This window comes from Myodes glareolus, chromosome 10 (genome assembly GCF_982192425.1).
Source record: "Myodes glareolus chromosome 10, mMyoGla1.1, whole genome shotgun sequence".
Classification (NCBI taxonomy): Eukaryota; Metazoa; Chordata; class Mammalia; order Rodentia; family Cricetidae; genus Myodes; species Myodes glareolus.
In genome coordinates this window covers 13374819-13395856 of record NC_142035.1, presented here as the reverse complement: position 1 = coordinate 13395856, position 21038 = coordinate 13374819, and the positions used below count along the sequence as shown (strand labels likewise).

Genomic DNA, 21038 nt, shown 5'->3' with positions numbered 1-21038 from the left:
CGCTAGATCACTTTAAATTGGCCCCAAAGAACTACAGCAAGAAGTGACCAGTGCTGAGTGGCTCAGCAGCTGGCTCAGAGTGATGTCGGGTGAGCCCTGCCTAGCCACTTCCCAACCTGCCATGCAGAACTGTGGCAGGGCCACACAGGTCCCCCGTGTGTGACAGCCAGCCCAGAAGGGACATCTGCAGCCCTTCATGATGGCCCCCAGTGTTGTTCCAGCCTTATTTATCTTACACTATTAATGTCAGTCATTAAGCCCTGAAGGGCTGGGGTTAAGGGGAAGCTGGGTTCAGCCCTGAAAAGAGAGGAGTTTCCATAGCAACCGTCGTCATCTCATTAAAAAGAAGAAAGCCAGAGGGCAGCAGGCCCAAGAAGGGACACTCAGAGTCACTAGCAGCCGGAGAAGCATGAATCATGACACTCTTATCAGATCAGCAAAAACTGGCCAGAGTTCCACACTGAATGCTGGGGGCAGGGTGGGGAAGCAGGTGTGGCGTATAAGGCAAGAACCCTTACACCAGGCAGCCCTCCCTGGTCTCCTCCAAGGCATTCAGGGCCCATAGGAGATGAGTGTGAAGATGCACACAGCAGCCTTGGTAAGGGCTTCAAACCCATGTCCTCCTGGGCAGTTAGTCAATGTGAGAAGGGCACACAACAGCCTTGTTAGTGGCTTCACACCCGTCTCCTCCTGGGCAATTAGGACCGATGTGAGGACACACACAGCAGAGGGCCAGGCCACTGCCAGGGCATAGATGATGCTCTCAGCAGTGAAGAGGTCAGAACCATTTGATGGCATATGAAACCTGGGAAATGAATGGCACACACCAGACCTCACAGACCTGACATCTGTTACCCGAGTCCCTGTGTGTGCCCTGTACTAACAGGAACGTGTGCCCCCTGTGGCCTGGATGTAGTTTGTCCCCAAAGGATTCCCATGTTCCTCCTCATGGTACTGATGCTGGGAGGTCGTTAGGTCATGAGAACTCAGAAGGTGGTTCTTATGGGATCCCTGGATTAACTAGCTACAAGAGATTCAGAAGAGCAAGCATGGGTCACACAGTTCTCTGCCCAGTGATGTAACCTTTCATTTCCACACACACACACAGCCATGATGGCAGCTGTCAAAATGGCTTTCCTCATTATCTGGTGGCCTGATTTTGCACTCTGGCCTTAGATTTTACTCAAACTTGACTGAATCCCTATTGGCAAATAGAACGGCAGTTACCAGGAGCTGTGGGATAATGGGTTTCTCTAACAAGTACAGCGTTCCAACTTTACAAAATTTTGGAGATTTTCTAGAATGTTCTTCTAGAAGAGTCTTAGTGATGGATGTTATGATGGTGATACACAAATGTATTTAATACCCCTTGCTGTGCACTTTAAACTGAATAAAGTGGTATTATGTTCCATCATTTTTACCACAGTTTAGAAAAAAATAGTTTGGGGCTGAGCATAATCCCAGCATTTAGGAGGCAGAGGCAGGTGGGTCTCTGTGAGTTCGAGGCCAGTTCGATCTCAAATTGAGTTTCAGGACAGCTGGGATTACACAGAGAAAACCTGTCTCAAAAACAAAACAAAACAAACAAACAAAGAGTTACCAGGGTCAGCAAGATGGCTCGGCAGGTAAAAGCACTTCCCACCAAGCCTGACAGTATACACTAGAATAAACAGCATTTTAGCAACCACAGTAGGCAGGGTTGACATGGCTGTGTGCAGGGTCACTTTTCCTGTTCTCCTTAACCCCCTCAGAATGCATTCTTTCTCTTGTTTACTAAAGAAACCGAGGCCAGGGAGACTCGGCTCCAGCTCACAGGTCCTGCCCCCCATCCCAAGCCTGAGAAGCACATCTTTTGCTACTCTTCCCCCAAGCCCTCCTTGATGGGGTCCTAACCTGTCCTGTCCTCCTGCAGGCACCACAGGGCTCTACCAAGGCACCAACGGATTGACCAACACGACCGGATTTGGGAGCATGCACCAGGTAGACATGACGCTGCCAGTTCTCTTCTCGCTTCTCTCTCTTAATGGTCCCCTTAACTCAAGGTACACCACAGAGCCACCTCACATACATAGGCCCCACCAGAATTGTGGCCTCTCAGCCCTGCCTGAGTTTGGGGGTCAAGACTGTGCAAAAGACCACCAGAAATAAACTGGCAAGATCCCCAAGATGTCAGGCCTGCTCTTACCTGAGCCCGAAGCGTCTAGGAGCTCTTGAATGTGGGCTGTGAGTTCAGTGTGTGCTTTGTCTGGACCATGAGCCTCTCAAGGGGACAGCACATCCTGCTCCCTCTGTATCCAGTGGGGGTGAGGGGCTTCAGCAGTGCTTTGTGGGACGCTGGGATGGTTTTCCTAGAGCCAGTTAAGAATTTGTCTAGAAAAGAGCTGGATGTGGGGGGTGCACACCTGTAATTCAGCAATCAGGAGGGTGAGGCATGAGGACCAGGCGTTCAAAGGTCATCCTCAGTCAACCTGAGCTACATGAGACCTTGTCTCAGACAGTCAAAGAAAAAGTTATATGGGGCCTGGAGAGATGGCAGAAGACTGGAGTCTGGTTCTCAGGACCCACCTCAGGTGGCTCACCACTGCCTATAACTACAACTCGAGGGGGCCTGGCACCTTCTGGTCTCCATGGGCACCTGCATGCATGTGGCATATACCCATACAGACACATACACATATATATGCATTTTCCCTAAAGAATTAGCCTGCAGGGGCTGAAGAGATTGCTCAGTGGTTAAGAGCACTGGCTACTCTTTCAAAGGATGCTGGTTTGATTCCCAGCACCCACATGGCAGCTCACAATAGTCTGTAATCCAGTTCCAGGGGATCCAAAGCCCTCACACAGACACACAGACATGCATGCAGGCAAAACACTAATACAAAATAAGAACAAATGAATCATTTCAAAAAGAAAGAAAGGGTGTCTGGAGAGATGGCTCAGAGGTTAAGAGCACTAACTGCTCTTCCATAGGTCCTGAGTTCAATTCCCAGCAACCACATGGTGGTTCACAACCATCTATAATGAGATCTGGTGCCCCTTTTGGCTATATATAATTTATTATATTATATATATATATAATATATTATATAATATATATATAATAAATCAAAGAAAGAAAGAAAGGAAGGAAGGAAGAAAGAGAAAAGAATTAGCCTACAGGGAGGAGAGTGTGTAGCTCTGCCAGCATGCTTGAGGCCCTGGGTCTGATCTCCAGGACTTTGGGGGGTGACTTGCTAAAGGACCCTCTTATATAAACTTCCTGTAAATCTGAAATTCTTTCAAAAAGCAAAGGTCCATGTGTTTCTAACACACGGAAGTGCAAGGAGTGATTCTTAAGTCTAGGAATCTGTCTGTTTCACTCTAAGACCCTGTCACAAGTTAAGACTCCAGAAATTCTGAGTTAGCGGATACGAACTGGGGCCTATGGCATAGAACTTTCTATGAGTGCCTTGTGGATAAATCACTGGCTGTTGGCGATCACTATAAGGGTGATGGGGATGATGGGGATCATGGTGGTCATGGTGGCAGTGGTAATTACAATGATGGAGATGGTGATGGTTGTGGTGGTTATGATGAGTGATGGGATGCTGGTGCTGATTTTGATCATGGTAGTGGTGATAATTACGGTGATGTGATGGAGATGGTGATGGTGGTAGGGGAGATGGCAATGATGGTGATGGAGATGGTGGTGGTAGTGATGGTGATCATGGTAGTGGCAGTAGTTACACAAGGGTAATGGTGGTGGTAGGGGAGATGGTAATAATGGGGTGATGGTGATAAGGATGGTAGAGATGATAAGGATGGCCGTTGTGACCGTGAACCGAGTGTTTGAAACAGCAATGGGTGCTGCTGGGACTGGGGAAAACACTCTGTTGAACTTGATGCAGGCTGACTGCTAGTGAGGACTGCTCTGGACCCTCGATGTTATAGGGGCTGCTGCACTTGTAACTTTTTCCTAAAATGTGCCACACTCCAGGTCTGTGCTCTCTTCCTTGTTCACGCGAGGTCTTCGATGTTACTGTGAATGCTAGACCCAGTTCTCATGCTGGAGGCACAGCATTGGCCAAGAGACTGTCGAGGCCACACTCCTGTTCTTCGGGCCACCTCCATCTTCAAACACTCAAATCCTTGAACTTGGGATTTCTTCTGTGTGTAGGGCAGGCAGGAAGTGTCAGGGAGCTTCGCCCTCCATCCCCCAGCCCCACCTCCAGCCCCAGGAGCTGCTCAAGAGATGGCTAGACTCAGTATGCCCATATCACTACCCCTACCCCTTGGGAGAAGCAAGCGTGAGTGGGGATTCCCACCACCTCTGCCTTCCCGATCAGGTCATTCTGCCCACTCCCGTGACAGCTAACACAGGGCCACCCATTCCACTCCTGCCTCATCCCTCCTTCCCCTTGAGTCTCCTCTCCTTTCAGCCTGCCCTACTTGCCCTTGGCTCTTGGGTCAGATTCTGTTTATGGGAAAAACCAAATGGCAATGGTCTGGATGGTCGGTGTTTACTCTGAAGAAAAAGCCTGGCCTGCCAAGCCCGGCATCTCCTCACCCAACACCTGTCTGTTTTTCTTTTGCCAGGACTACCCCTCCTACCCTGGCTTTCCGCAGAATCAGTACCCCCAGTATTTCAGCCCATCCTACAACCCTCCCTACGTTCCCGCCAGCAGCCTCTGTGCCTCTCCCCTCTCCACGTCCACCTACGTCCTCCAGGAGGCTCCTCACAGTGTCCCCAACCAGACTTCTGAGTCACTGGCTGGTAAGTCCACTTACTTTTGCTCTCGTCTGTGCTCGTGGTGTGAGCTCCCGTGTGAAGGAGATTCGTGAGCTGTGGTCCAAGAGAAACACACGCTTGGATAGTTTTCTGTCATCACCACCCTTGGTAATGTGCATTTATTAAGCACCTGCTGGTTTCCAGACACTCTTTAGTTTGAACAACTATAAATAAAGGGCTCTGGAGATGTTTTTTTAAAGACTGATTTATTTTTATTTTTTACAAAGATGTGTGTCTTGCTGGCATGAAACTGGAGCTACAGATGGTTGTGATTCCGTGTGTGTGCTGGGAACTGACCCCAGCATCTCTGTAAGAACAGCAAGGGCATTTAGCCCCTGAGCCATCTCAGTGGGACACTGTCCATTTGATCTTTATAGACCAGAATCAAACAGTCACATGGATACATTTCCAAATCGAAGTAGATTGCCACGATCCTCACAAGAAAGGAGCTTCTCAGCCCCACCTGCTTCTGCACCGAGTGGTACAGATCTGAGTAACAAGTCACTGACTAGTAACCGTGGTGCTGGGACTTGAACCCAGGCCCACAGAGCTTCGTCTTCTGTGCCAAACTAGCTACTCACTGGCCATGTACAACTGAGATGTTTTCTAGAGCACACGGCGGTCAGGACTGATAGGGGCTGCGGGAGCTAAACCACTGGCTCAGCTGTTCTTGCAGAGGGCTGGGTTTGTTCTCAGCACCCACCTGGGCTGGCTCATGACTGCCTGTCCAAGCCCCAGGAAGTCTAACGCCATCTTCTCCTGACTTGGGTTCTACCTCAGCTGTGAGCTATACAGCTATACAGCCCAGGCTGGTTTCAAACTTGCTATCCTCCTGCAGCGGCTTCCCAACTGTTCCCAGAGGTTGCTGTCTGGACCAGGTGTCTCCAGATTCTTATGTCTTTTTCATAGAGTTCATGAAGTACATGCAAATAGCAAGCTACGGGGGATTTTATTCAGGGGCAAAGCAAAAGCCCAGAGTGGAAGCGGCAGAGGACTGGTGGGCCCCAGCAAGGTTGCTCAAGAACCCTGGTTACCTCTGAGGTTTTCTTTTGCGGGTCTGGGAGGAGGAGGAGATGGTTGCCAGGGGCAGAGTGTGGGTGATTTTCTGTTTTGACTGACAGGCCTGGATTACATAAACGTTGGTTTGCTGCAGATATTCTTTCCCATGATGCATCTGACCTAATCATATGCGTGCCCAGTCATGCATAGACATCGATGGTAACACCAAAAAGGTCACTCAGAGGACAGTTTGCCTCATTGTGTGTATATCTAAAGCCAGTCCAAATTGGAGCAGCCCACTGCCCCCAGTTCCAGGATGTGTAGGGCCACAAAAGAGAGTCACTGAGGGATTGCTAGGGAGTTACTAGGGGCTTTGAGGTGGAGTGACAGGTTGCTTTGTGTGTAGCTCAGGGCAGGAGAAAGTCCCCAGTTGCTAAACTATTCTGCAAACCAGATGTCTCACAGGTGCTCGGGTCACAGGTGCACCCAGATGTCTCACAGGTGCTCGGGTCACAGGTGCACCCAGCCTATAGTCTCGTTCTTTTGTTGTTTTGTTTTATTTGAGATAGGGTCTCATGTAGACCAGGCTGTCTGTCCTACCTACATCAGTAGGTAGCCAGTGATGACCTTGAATTCCCCATGCTCCTGCCTCCCCATTCAGCCTTAAATTCAGCCTTTTGCCTCTTTTCTGAGTCTCCTGGCGTTCTTAGGGTTGGTGGGAGCTTGGCAGCCCAGTGTCACGTGGACATTCATTTCTAGCTGTTCCTTGCTAGTTAAGGAGTGGGAAAGGAGCAGTGGGGAGACCTCTCTTCCTGGACTCTTGGTGTGGTTGTGGGTCCAGATCTGCATTCCCTTCCCCTCCCTGAGGATAGCTCTTCATCCCTGTTCCAAAGACAAATGGAGACACCTGGTGAAGCATTCCAAAGTCAGCTTTGGCAGGAGTGTGGGGCTTGACTGATTTTAATCTTCATAGTCTCACCCCAGAATATTTACTGAACACACAGTACTTTCTCACTTAGCAACTTCAAAATCATTTTCTTTGGAGAAAGAACATGAAGCCAGTAAGCTCACCTCCCTGATCTCGGACTGTCTTTGGCATCCTGCTTCTCTGAATGTAGCCTCTGTGCACTGGTTTCAACAAAGGAGAGAAGCAAAGGGGTTGATGGGAAATCGAGATGGAGAGGAGCTACCAGCAGGAAGATGGGCCAGAGGATCAGAACTCAAAGGTGAACCTGATTCATTGCGTGGTGCCCTTCCTGAAGATCTGAACCCTATCAAGAGCAAACACGGGACTCATGTCTCTGAAGTGTCCCTTCATAGTGCCCATTCCTTGCTTATCCCTTGGCCTCAGCAATACTAAATAAATGGCCTCAGGTATAAATAATAAGTAAGTAATAAGTGCTTGGGATGGCTTTTACTGTGTCTCACAAGCTCTTATAAAATTTAATGGCATCACAGGGCTGGAGAGATGGCTCAGTGGTTAAGAGCACTGTCTGCCCTTCCCACTACCCAAACTGTGGGTCCAGTTCCCACTACCCAAACTGTGAGTCACAGTTGTTAGTAACTCTAGTCCCAAGGGATCTGATGTCCTCTTCTGACCTCTGAGGGCACCAGGCACACACGTGATGCACAGATACACATACCACCAAACACTAATGCACAAAGAATAAATAAATCTTCAAGTTTTTAGTCTGATGGCATCGATATCTATCACCTCCAGCTGAGGTCCCTAGCCTCTTTTTCCCCCAGTGTCTGCTGCACGGGAAGAGCATTTAGCCTGTGTGCACACAAACGTGTACACACATGTGCACAGACATGTGTATGAACTTGCACACACATATACGCATGCACATACATATGTGCACACAGAGCTATCTAGTGTGTTCCACACCCGGCCCTCATGTTACACCACAGAACTCCACCTTTCTAACTGCCTAGGATGCCTGATGTTTTCCGGGTACTCCAGTGGTTTGAGTGACAAATTCCACTGGCTTTCAGCCTTGCCAGGAAGGTCTCTGACACTTCCCTCCCCACCCAGCCATACTGAAAGACACACTGACAGGCATCAACATCTGTGCAGAGGATGCTGGGCAACCTGCTGAGCAGGGCATCATCTGAACCCCTGTCCAGGCCCAAGAGAGCAGGCTCCACTGGTCATTGCTCAAAAACTCCTTTCTGTTGCTTAATGTGCTACAGATTACCAGGAAGAAGTTGGAAGGTTGTTTTTCTCACTCTTTAAACTACCTCCCTTAGCCAATGAGAAAAGGTTAAACTCTCAAGAAGAGAGTTAAGGTTTTTCTGTGCGTTCAGATGACACCTAACAGACTTAGAAATGCACGCACCCTTTAACCCAACTATTCTACAACTAGAAATTTATCCTAAAGATAATACCTAAATACAAGAAAAAGAATCCTTATTGCAATTAATATCAGAGCAAAAGACAAGAAACCATGTGGACCCACGTTAGGACCCAAGTTAGGTAAAAGAGGATGCATCCACCAGAGGCAGACTACCCAGCTCTGAAAAAGATGCAGTGATGTCTGGCTAAGCGGCCCTCTTTGGACTGCTCTGATAGGTAGAGACAAGTAAAAGAACCACATGTGAAAACCCAGGCAGGGTGTCTCACTCACACCTGAGATCTCAGCACTCAGGAGACTGAAGCAGGAGGATTGCCATGAGTTCAAGTCTGACCTGAGTTACATACTGAATTCCAGGCCAGGCTGAACCACAGAGGGAGACTGTGTCTTACCTCACCCACGTGGGAAAAAAAAAGCAAAACAAGGCGTGAAATATGTCCCCAGGGTTTACTTAAATGGAAATATAGCTTGAAGTCCATGTTTGTGCTCATGGTCATTTTCTCTGGAAAAGAAATCTAGGAATATGGAATGAAAGGGAAAGACTGTGATAACAGGCATCTGTAGGGCATGTCTCAGCAGCCGTGTGTCCCCTCTAGCAGCATCCAGGGTATGTGGGAGATAGACTCGCATTCTGGACCAGAAAACAAGTTCCAGATAAATTAGCATTCAAGACAGAAAGTCCATCCTCTGGCAGCATAGAATTAAATCAGTAATAAATAACAAATACTTCTGGAAATTTCTCAAACATTTGTACACTTATAATGCACTTCTACATAATTTGGAGGCCAAAGAAGAATTACAGATGGTTGTGAACACCATGTGGTGCTGGGAATTGAACTCAGGACCTCTGAAAGAGCAGCCAGTGCTCTTAACCACCGAGCCATCCCTCCAACCCCAAGAGTTCTTCTATCTTAAGAAACTTGCAAAAGAAGACAAATTAACCCCAAAGTAAGCAGAGGTACAGAAATAAGAGACCAGAGAGGAAATCAATGGAAGTTGAAAGCAGAATTGGTGGGGGTGGGTAAATGACCGCAAAGTAGAGAGGTGACCTCACCGTGATTATACCTGAGTTGACAACTTAGATCAAATGTGGATTCCATGTAAGGTGGAAACTACCCAGCTAACAAAAGAAGAAAGGAGTTCCCTACACAGGCGTGTACCTGGTGAGCAAGCTAGTATTTTTCTTTTTTGTTGTTTTTGAGGACCGAAAAGCCAAGCTGAGGGTGACTCTGTAAAGTATTTAACTGGACCACATGAAGCGCCGGGTTCCGTCCACAAAAACCAGGCATAGTGGTGCACACCTGTAATCTCAGTGCTGGGCAACAAGAGGCTGGAAGATCAGGAGTTGAGAATCATCCCTGGCTACATAGTGAAGTAGCTCCAGCTTGGCCTACGCGAGACCCTGTCTCAAAGACACACAGGAACCACAAAGAAAACACCAGTGCCAGATGGCTTTGTTGGTTAATTCTACTGAAAGTTTCAGCAAGAACCACTGATTCTACAATTCTTGAATTCTAAGAAAATTCAAGCCCCACTTTCTGAGGACCTCCGTAGCCCGATGCTGAAACAGAACAAGGGCATGATATACTTCTAAAGAAAACCATAGTAAGCCAAACCTAAACTTTCATGGATTTGGGTTTTATCCGAAGGATGCAGATTAGCTCAAATTCTGAAATCAATTGATATAATTTACAATACTTGCAAGTTGAAGGTGCAGGAGTGCTTAACCCTTCCAAAACCTGCAAACCGGGGCGAGTGAGAGAGCGCTTCACCTCAGCTCCAGCTGGCACCCTGACAGAAGTCAGCTGTCAACTCCTTCATCTTCAGTGGGGCTGTGCTTGGAGGTGGAGCTTTAGGAGGTGATTGAGTCATGAGGATGGAGCCCTTAGGAATGGCATAATGTCTCTGTAAGGACATGAAAGAGCAGATCTCTCTCCTGTGGAAGATAGGGCAAAAACCTACCCATTGACAAGCCCAGAGACTTCACCAGGAGCTGGACCAACTGGCACCTTAACCTTGAATTTCCCAGCCTCTGGAATACTGTGGACCTGGAGTCAAGAGGGCAGGCACACTGTTCTTGCAGAGGATCCGAGTTCAGTTCCCAACACCCATTTTGGGTGATTCACAACTACCTCAAATTCAAGTTCTGTGGATCTGACACCCCCTTCTGGTCTTCAAGAGAACCTGCACTCATGTGCACATACATAACCCATACAAATTTTTAATTTTTTTAAAAAGAATGTGCTTGCACTATTTAAATCAGCCCATCAGTGCTAGTTTTGCTTTAACAGATCAAACCAAAGCTGCATGGCTTCAAAAGATCTACAGACACCCATAAGACAATATTACGACAAAGATGTCTACTGATTTCCCAGTAGTGGGGAGCAAGCTTGGGCCTTGGGCGTGCTAAGCAAGTGTTCTACCACTGAGCTACAGCCCCAGCCTTTTCACTTTTTTATTTTGAGACAAAGTCTCACTACATTACTAACCTTGAACTCACGCTGTAGCTCAGGGCAGTCTTGAACTTTTGATCCTCCTGCCTCAGCTTCCCAAGTAACTGAGATTACACCTGTACCCCGAGGACCGGCTCAAACGTCCACTCTTACTACTTCAATCAAGCATCTGAGCTGAGAAGAAATTATTCCTTCTGAAGAAAGTTGTTTCTGACTCTGTGCCTGGCGTGTCCAGGTCTGTGCCCCAAAAATGCTGGCTGGTGGGGAAATGCCCGACACCCTGACATCTCACATCACAGCTTTTTTTTTCGGTTGTGTCCCTTAGTCTGCTAAGAAACTTAATAAACATTAAATTAAATAAAGTCCCTTGGGTGGTTTTAGTTTTTTGTTTTTTGAAGGGCTTGGGGGGCTGTTTGTTTGTTTGGTTTGGTTTTTCAAGACAAGGTTTCTCTGTATAACAGTTCTGTCTGTACTGGAACTTGCTTAGTAGACCAGGCTGGCCTCGAACTCACTGAAATCTGCCTGCCTCTGCCTTACAAGTGCTGGGGTTAAAAGCATGCACCACCACCACCTGGTGTCCCCTGGAATTTGCAGGAAAATAGTCCTCCAGGATAGGAGAAAGAACTCAGCCCATTCCTAAAGACTTTTAGAAAAGACCGAACCTCCCTCCTACAGTGACAGGAGGGCTGGAGGAGAGCTGGCGTCTGCAGGACACCGTTAGAAGCTAAAACCAGCAGCCGAGTAGTGAGGAAATGGGATGGGGTGTTCTCTGAGGGCTCAAGAGGGTTTGCAGTTCTGATGCTGTACTCACAAGAACAGGCCCAAATCTTGCCTTTAATTTGTAGCGACTCCAGGCAGGTTCAGCTCCCTCACGAAACCGATGTGTCTCTGGGGCCTCTATTGAAACCAGATTTATGAGGCCATGTTTTTACATTGCCATGATGCAATCCCAGAGTCTGGCTAACTTTATAAAGGAGAAAAGTTCATCTAACCCACAGTTCTGGGGGAGATCCAGGACCTTTCAGAGTGTGTCCCCAGTTAATCTGAGGACCTCCCCAAAGTTCCACCTCTGAAAAGTCTCATCATCATCACTCCGAGGCTTAAGCCCCCAAAGCATGAACCTGGGGTAGAAGTGCTGAGAGTTTATCTCCCTGTGGGCAAGCATCTTCACCCTTCTGTCTGCCTCGGAATCTTCAAGCCATTGGCATGGGCCATTCACTGTAGTCAGAGCTGCCCTCCTTGGCTTCTTCCAGACCTTTGAGCAGATACTCCCTCAGTCAGGAAGCCTTCCCTACAGACCTCTGATGTGACACCCCTCCCACCACCCAGCACCCTGCATACATCTGTACGTAGAAACCAGATGACAGTCTCAGGTGTCACCCTCCACCTCCCTTGAGACAAAGTCTCTCATTGGCCTAGAGCTCCCGAATTAAGCCAAAGTACCTGGCCAGCCAGCTCTGAGGCTCTATCAATCTCTGTCTCCCCGGCACTGGGATCACCCTCTGGAATCAAACTTGGGTCCTAGTGCCTACACAGCAGATGCTCTACCAGTTGAATTGTGCCCCCCCTTCCAGGCCTTTGCTGGAGGTTTTGAGTGTTTGAGCCTCTAGACAGGGCCCAGACCCTGAAACAGAGTCTGCCTCACAGATATCTATTGACTGGGAGAAAGTCATGAATGGTACAGATGGCTGTAGTTGGAATTTTCTGTCCTGCCAGCCAGCTCCCAAATAACCACATGGAGACTTCATATTAATTATAAAAGTTCAGTCCTTCAGTTTAAATTAACCCATTTCTCTTCATCTGTGTATGGCCACACGGCCTGTGACTTTACCTGTCCTCTAGTATGTCTTGCTCCCTCTGTCTCCTGGTGACCCCACCTTCCTTTTTCCCCATGCTCTCTTGTCCACAAGTCCTCCCTAACCTCTACCTGCCCAGCTACTGACCATTCAGTCCTTTATTAGACCAATGAGAGCAAGTGTACGAAGACTGTTCTATAGCAGATGGCAATGCCCAGCCATTTAATCTTGTGATCTTGACTTCTGGTGCTTTCTTCACGACGTCCTAGCTGGGGCTTGCATGGTGATGCGGCTGGTGTGATATTCCCCAGGAAGCGACACCCGGCCAGGTTCCTGACCTGTATCTTCCCCTGTCGTTCCCCAGGTGACTACAACACACACAACGGGCCCTCCACGCCAGCCAAAGAGGGTGACACCGAGAGGCCCCATCGGGCCTCAGATGGGAAGCTACGTGGCCGATCAAAGAGGAGTAGTGACCCTTCCCCAGCAGGGGACAACGAGATCGAGGTAACCAGGGGGTGTTTAATGGAGTAGAGATCACTGCTGAGGGCTGGGGCTCTCCAAGTCTTTGGTCCGTTGCACTTTGTAAACACAACCCAGTGACAGTGGCACTACCCCGGAGAATTCCGTTGACTGTCGAATCCTGCTGGGGCACTGATCTGGAGAAGGACAGACTGAGAGTCGGCATGGACCATGCTTCTCACACCTCAGTAGCATCCAAGTTCCCTGGGGGACTGTGGGGCCCCCTCAGAGGCTCCAATTCCATAGGTCCTGGGCAAGACAAAGAGGTGGCATATGTAACAAGCCCCTCAGCCTGCTGAACCCTAGAGGGTGCTCACCCTGAGAGCCCCTGGTAAGGAAGATGACGAACAGGGTCTTTGACTGGAGTACAGTGATGGGGACACTTTGGAAAGACAGGTGCCAGGTCCCATCCCAGACCAAGTGACCACAGGTGTGGGCTGTTTAGCCTGGTTTGTCCCAACCTGGGGCAGGCCCAAGGTCTACATCCTTGGTGTGGCTCTAGCAGCTCAGGCAGGGAGGTCCCCATGCTGGGCACAGAAGCACCTGTAGAGCTGGGAAGGACCTTTGCCCTCACGCTGCACACCAGTCGTAGCCCACACTGCCTGATGTGGGGGCTCCAGGTCCCGGTGGTTCCAGTGTGCAGCCAGAGATGAAGAGGCTGATCTGAAGAGCATGCTGACATTTGGCAGATGTGGAAATCTTCCTCAAACCAGCTTGCATCGGGGAGAAAGACAATGAGGACAGCAACCTCATGAATGCCCTTGAGACAGACCCAAAGGGATCATTGTGTGCTCAGGGAAGAAAGCAAGCAAGTGCAAAGGTCTACACTGCTCTGTTAGATGTCTTATGCTTTAGGACTCAAGCAGCATTAGCAAAGATGGGGTCTGTGCCCGGCATGACAAACACATCACGGTCCCACTGTCTACCTGCCTGAGCACCTCACAGGACAGCCACACACTCAGATCCCGAGAGCCATTGTCACTCCTTGAAATCAATGTGGCTTGACTGGGCATGGTGGCACGTGCCTTTAACCCCAGCACTCCCAGAGGCAGAGGCAAGTGGATCTCTGTGAGTTCGAGGCCAGCCTGGTCTACAGAGTGAGTTCCAGGACAGCTAGTGCTGTTACCCAGAGAAACCCTGCCTTGAAAAACCCAAAACTAAACAACAACAACTTAAAAATTCATGTGACTGACCCTGCTTTCCCCTCCCATCAGGCTGCTAGAAATTCATTACTGAGCCCTGCCCCGGCTCCCAGAAACATATGAGTCTTAGGGTTTGTGTGGTCTCAGGACACAGAAGCACGAGGCCCTGCCCCTTCCAGCTTGGATGCTGTTGCTGTTCTCAGTGTGGAAGCGTGTGAGCCCAGTGAGGGAACAGCTGCCTGCTTGCTGCAATGCTGTGCGCCAGCCATGGAAATCGTTGTTGGTCTTAAGGATGCGGGGCACCAGCTGCCAGTCTTTGGGCGCAAAAACAAAAACCACAGAACCTACAGGAAAGGAAGGAAAGGGAAAGAAGACTGCAACAACCAAGTGGAGCCTAGAGGGAGGGTTCAGCCCATAAAAAGCTTGTCACTCAAGCTTGAGTTTGAGTCTGCCATGTAAGAAGCCAGGCTGGAGAGGTAGGCTCTGTCAGTGGGGGGGGGGGGGGGGACAACAGAAACATGTGGATCCCTGAAATTTGGTGGCCAGATATTCTAGCCAGTGATCTCCAGAATTCAAGGAGAGGCGCTATCTCAAAAGATAAAGTGGAGAAACAATCGAAGAAGATGTTGGACTTTGATAACCAGCCGCCACATGCGTGAACACACATCTGCATGCACAAGCATGTGCGTGCGCGCGCACGCGCACACACACACACACACACACACACACACAAAGAACCAAGGATTAAAGAAATGCAAACCTGGGTCTAGGGATGTGGCTCAGTAGTTAGGAGCTCTGACTACTCTTCCAAAGGACCTAGGTTCAATTCCCAGCACCCACATGGCAGCTCACAACTGTCTGTAACTCCAGTTCCAGGAGATCTAACACCTTCATATAGGCATATATGCAAGCAAAAATAGCTATGCACACAAAATAAAGATAAATTTTAAAAAAGGAAAGAGAGAGAGAGAGAGAGAGAAGGAGGAAGGGAAGGAAGGAGGGGGAGGGAGGGAGGGAGGGGAAGGAAGAAAGAGGGAAAGAGAGAGAGAGAGAGAGAGAGAGAGGGAAGCCCAGGGAACTACCAGAGGACTTTCAGGTGCTATCCTACCAAAGAGCAGACTATCTGAGAACACAGCACCATTTAACCCAAGGTCAGACTCAAGGCCCAGCTTAAGTATGTCCCTTGATTGACACCCTATGGGGTGGGGGGTGAGGATGCCCTTATCAGAAGACCTGGGGGGACCCAGGCCAGGAGCGCCCACTACTGAAGCACCCGGTACCACTGTCCCACTGGTGCAGTTTAACGGTGGCGCACGGCTTTGCTGTTCCGTCGTGGGAAGCATTGACCTTGTAGACTTTACTCTTATCCTTTCTGTTAGCCATCTACAGACTTTATGCCCTCTAGAGCTCTGCCAGGGAGAGTTTCCGCTGAAGAAAGGATTGCCCTCAGTCTGGGGCATTCTGTCCTCCCCTCTCTGTCCCCACCCCCTTATTTTGAGAGGGGCGGGGCCATGATGGTCTCAAAGTTCCAAACTCAAGGAGGCCTCCTCCTCCGTCAACCTCCCAAATAGCTTTGGGTCTAAAGGAATGCTGCATACATCCAGCTGTGTAGCCCAGGCTGGCCAGTGAGCCTCCTGCCTCAGCTTCCAAGTGTGTGTACAATACTCGGCTTCTATTCTTTTTTGAAAGGGGTGGGGCTTGAGACAGGGCGTTGCTACACAGCCCAGGCTGACCTCAAGCTTCAACTCCTCCCACCTACCTCAGCCTCCCTGGTGCTGCGATTACAGGCAAGTACCACTGTAACCAGCTTCCTCTCCATCTTAAATCTGCCCTTCTCGTTGAACTGACATCCTTACGCTTCCTTCAGTGGGGTTTGGGTCTTTTCCAGAAAGACTCCTGCTGCTGTCTGTGGCCTGCCTCCCTCCTGCATGTCTCCGCCAGCTTGGAAGTGCATAGAGTAACCCAGGCATTAGTATTCCTTCTGGAGAGCTCTGCAGTTACCTGCTGTGGCTTCTGCTCTTGATGGGAGCATTGGGAGTGGAGAGACATTCTTCCATGGCACTGAAGAGGGGGTGGGAGGGTCGAGACATGGAAGTGGGGGCTCACAAGGCACTATTATTCTGGAAACACCTGGCTCTCCGTCCTGAAGTACCAGCGTGTGAGACTAGGCACCAAGGTGTGAGCAGTGCTTTGCTTCTGAGTTTAATGTCAGCAGGCACGCTCACACCTCCTAAGTCTTCGGCAGTTTCATACATGACAGAAGGCCGGGAGGGAAACCTCTGTTGAAGTGGCAGTTCTGAGGTGTGGTAGCTGGAGCCCCTGAGCTACGGGTGCCAGGAACCAGCTTGAGCCGGCTGACATGTAAAAGGAGAATTTTTTTGAAGAATGTAGAGCCCTCTTAGGACTCAAGGGCAGTGGACAGCGGGACGGTGGAGCATCAGAGAGGCCATAGGAGGTGGGACAAGGAAACAGGGTTGGGCCTCCCTCCTCATGTGCAAAGGAGCTACAAGCTCCATGCTGTGCCTTTTAAATGACCCTCCCCCATACATTGTTTTCCAAGGAGAATTCTGTACCCAGAGAAAATATAAGTAATAGGTTTGCTAGAATTTGGGAAAGTTATTCTCCACACATCCCTTCAAAGATGCAACTTAAGGACGCACTGAGGTAAAACAAGGCAGAGAATCAAGAAACCAACAGCCTTAGAGTTCAGGAACAGAGGGTCCGATTCAGGAATGCGTGGGATGGAATTCTGAGGATGCTGCTCTCAGGAATCCCAGGGGTGATCCAGTCCACACTGCCCCATCCCATCCCTGAAGACGCTATGGACAAGGGCTGTGACTAAATTTGACATTAAAGTGAAGGCACACTACCACAGAAAGAGAAAATCAAAGCAACGAGGAAACTCCGGCAATGGCCGCGAGTTCTACGGCAGGTGTGACTCATCTGGGAACACACCGAGATGATGTGAATCTGGGTGATGCAGGGGAACGAGTGTGCTCTGAACGTGAATCGGGAGCTATGAAGTTGCATAGATTTGTTCCTTGTCTCAACGTGAACGATAGTCAAGAACTGTAAATAGTTCCTCATTATCCACATTTAAAATCAACTAATGAAGGCCCAGAGGATAGCACAGCAAGAAAAGGCACTGGCCAAAACTGACGCTGTGAGTTGGATCCCTGGAACTGTATAAAGATAGAGAACTGACTCCATAAAGTTGTTCTCTGACACCCCCCACACACACAAACACAGCCGCACACACACCTACACATACATCATTCACATACAGTGATAGTCTTTTTCAAAAAATCCACATGTAGAAGATGCTTATAGTTATGAAACTAAACAAGCAGACTGGTTTGTTCATCCTAACAATGGAAAAGTAAAGTCAATGAAGATTGAGAACAGAGATAGAGACGAGGTGGGGACACCAACATCCTCCTCTTGCCCGCTTGATCCTCTGTCCAGGGAAGAAATGCAGCAGTTCCATTTGTAAAAATGGAAGATTCTTATGGCATCAAGAGAGACTGTCCAGTTGTTGGAAAGTCCATGAGGAAAGTACCCCTGTGTTGTTTAGAATTGCAGAGTCAAATCTGCTGCAAACAGAAATAGCTAGAAATAACCAGGTTCACATGAACATTGTTGAGCCAGTCCTAAGGTTTCTTCGAGCGTTAGTTTGGCCCAGGCGCCTCCCTTTTTGAGTTTTTATGTGAAGACTCTAAGTTCCAGCATGGGTGGGGCTGGTAGGAGTCCAGAAATCAGCCTTGACAATACAGTCAACATAGACGGGGCGCGGCGGGAGCTCAGGGCACAGCGTGGGTCATCTGGTTTATGACTTAATGGTCTCAAGACTTCTCCAAGAAGGTTGGGATCTGCAGACAGCAAGTCAGATGTAGGCGACTCCATCTTCCCTTCTTTTCCATCACAGCGGGTGTTCGTCTGGGACCTGGACGAGACAATCATCATTTTCCACTCCCTGCTCACAGGGACTTTTGCATCCAGATATGGGAAGGTAAGGATCCATTTTGTCTTTCTCTTTTTTCTTTAAAAAAAAAAAAAAAGGAAGGAAGAAAGAAATCACATTTACTTAGTAGCTTATTCTGTATGCACTTGTATGCCTGGGTCTGGGTGTGAACACGCCTGGCACTGTAAGGGTGTGAAGGCCAGAGGACAACTTGGGGAAGTCAGTTCTCACCTTCCACCCTGTGAGTCCCAGAGAGCAAACTCTCATTGTCGGACTTGGCAGCAGGAGCCTTTACCCACTCAGCCAACCTGATGGCCCCTTGACTTCTTTTCGAATGTGGCTGTGTGCCCAGAGTGCTTGTCCTGGGACTCATGGGGGATGTTCTTGAGAAACATCAACCCAAAACTGCCCCTTTGGGTCCCAAGATTAACACTAGGAAGTGTTCCTTCAGTGTGTGAGAATCTCACCAGTTTTCTCTCTGCCATCTCACACATTCCAACGCGTGACGTCATCAATGTCTATAATTACCAAAGTCCTTGGGGGGGTCTCCTTCCTTAAAGGGCAGTGGCATGCCACAGTCAGACACATAGTAAGCTAGAAAATGGGGCAAAGGGCTCTCCTACTCCCCGGTCATCTGAAAGGTGACACAGACGTGTGGGGGCCAAAGGTTGACAGTGGGTATCTTCCTGTTTCTCTTCACAGTTTTTTGAGGTAGGGTCTCTCACTGAACCCGGAACTCACTGATTGGATAAGATTAGCTGGCCAGTTAGCCCTGAGACCACACTCTGGGGTTCCAGGTGCACAGGTGTTGGGCATCTGGACTCGGGTCCTCATGCTTATGTGGATACATTTTACTGACTGAGCCATCTCCACAGCCTGCTGTGGGCTTACAGACCACAGATGAACCATCTCTTCAGGGCGGTTTGTAAGGGTTGAGTGTGGTACCTAAGAGGAAAACAGTGGCCATCTACTCAGAGGTGAGATCCCAGGGGCAGCCACTTCCAGCATGGGTGGAGAAGGGAACTCACCAGGCCTGGGAAACCCTTTTGTTTCTGCTTAGTGTGCTGGGCTTGACATCACCTCATGGCTTTCCCAGCTGCTTGCGGTTTTTATGGTGGCTATAACAAGCTGGAGGTGTGATTAACAGGGTAGATTTATTGTCTGCCACAATGCAGTGCCGGATATAAAAATGGTGTCGGGGGCGCAGAAACCTCTCGCCCATAGACACGCCATTAATATGTGTGGCAGGTACAGTGGCGTGCATTTCCAGGCTCTCTGAAGCCTAGGCGGGTGCCAGCAACAAGAGCGGCTGCAGACATGAGTGGGCTCAGCAGCCACAGCAAACACGTACCATCCCCTAGGGCCAACTAACAGGTACACTCTCCCCAGGGCTATTGTGTGTCACCCACTAAGGCTGTTTTGTGTGTGTCCATCTACCCAATACAGTGTCTTATACACACATACACACACACACAGGCACACACTAGATGTACATTGGGTGAGTCTCTGTGAGCCCAGGAGAAACTGTCCTTCCTACATGTGTCCCCTCAGTGTCTTAAGCTACACTGTGAGGCCCCTCCAGGAAAGAACCCACCTCGCACTCCATTCTGGGTCCCATGGCCTTGGCCAACTCACCACCTTCAGCAGGACCTCCTAGCTGGTCCCCCAACCTCCGCTTTCCCACCCACTTGTCTCAGCCCCCCAAGCAGTTGTGATGGCAGATGTGTGCCACCATGCCCAGTTAATGTCGTTTTCTTCAAGGACCCTTCCCCAGCCATTTCCACCATGCATCGCTCCCTAGAAAAGCACTTTGTGCTTTCACCGTAATTCTGCACCTCATGTATGTGCACTGTGTGCTTCCACCGTAATTCTGCACCTCGTGTATGTGCACTGTGTGCTTTCACCGTAATTCTGCACTTCATGTATGAGCACTGTGTGCTTCCTCTGTAATTCTGCACCTCATGTATGTGCACTGTGTGCTTCCACCGTAATTCTGCACCTCGTGTATGTGCACTGTGTGCTTTCACCGTAATTCTGCACTTCATGTATGAGCACTTTGTGCTTCCTCTGTAATTCTGCACCTCATGTATGTGCACTGTGTGCTTCCACCGTAATTCTGCACCTCGTGTATGTGCACTTTGTGTTTCCACCGTAATTCTGCACTTCATGTATGTGCACTTTGTGCTTCCACCGTAATTCTGCACTTCATGTATGAGCACTTTGTGCTTCCTCTGTAATTCTGCACTTCATATATGAGCACTTTGTGCTTTCACCGTAATTCTGCACTTCATATATAAGCACTTTGTGCTTCCACCGTAATTCTGCACCTCATGTCTGTGCACTGTGTGCTTCCACCGTAATTCTGCACTTCATGTATGAGCACTGTGTGCTTCCACCGTAATTCTGCACCTCATGTATGCGCACTGTGTGGACACAGGACTCTGAGGACAAGGGACTATGAATGCTTCTCATCTTCCCAATCCAGCATGCTTCAGGAGACAAGCTTGCTCAATGAGCATTTGTTGAATGAATGCTTCGGAGTGATACCCTAGGACACCTGACCTCTGGGGACCAGAACTTCCATTTCTGTCTCATTCGTTGCTTCATACACAGTCACAGAACATAGCCTCCCATTTAGCAGGTATCAAGTAATTGTTTGCAGGAAGGAGAGAGAAGAAAAGGAAGGAAGATAGTGTCAAAACAGAAATTCCTAACTGGTGGCCACTAGCCAAATTCAGCCTGCAGATATTTTTGTTTGGCCTCTGGAGTATTTTTTTAAAAAATGTGAATTTATCGCCAACATTTAAAAATCAGATGATTGCACAAACCAGAACAATCCAGATTTCCAGCCCTTTTTGAAAAATGAGGGAATCTGGCAAGCCGGCAGTCCCCTGTGACAGCAATCAGCAGGAACCCAACAGCGCTGCCCTTAGGGACGCGTCTTCTCCAGGCCCATAGCCCTGCCTGTCCTGCCTCTCCCAGAAATGAGGCTCTCCTTTCCCTTGGATATCTGAGTTTCAATGCCCTAGAACTACCAGGC

General features: G+C 49.1%; 1 protein-coding gene across 2 annotated transcripts in view; it reads left to right on the top strand.

The window, feature by feature from the left end:
* Positions 1-21038, top strand: part of Eya2 (EYA transcriptional coactivator and phosphatase 2) — a 157914-nt gene that overhangs the window by 102444 nt on the left and 34432 nt on the right. For both annotated transcript variants that reach the window (XM_087911005.1, XM_087911004.1), the window contains exons 6-9: positions 1913-1980; positions 4576-4753; positions 12738-12880; positions 17963-18046. In XM_087911005.1, coding sequence (XP_087767131.1) covers positions 1913-1980; positions 4576-4753; positions 12738-12880; positions 17963-18046 — 473 coding nt within the window. The remainder of the gene's footprint in view (positions 1-1912; positions 1981-4575; positions 4754-12737; positions 12881-17962; positions 18047-21038) is intronic.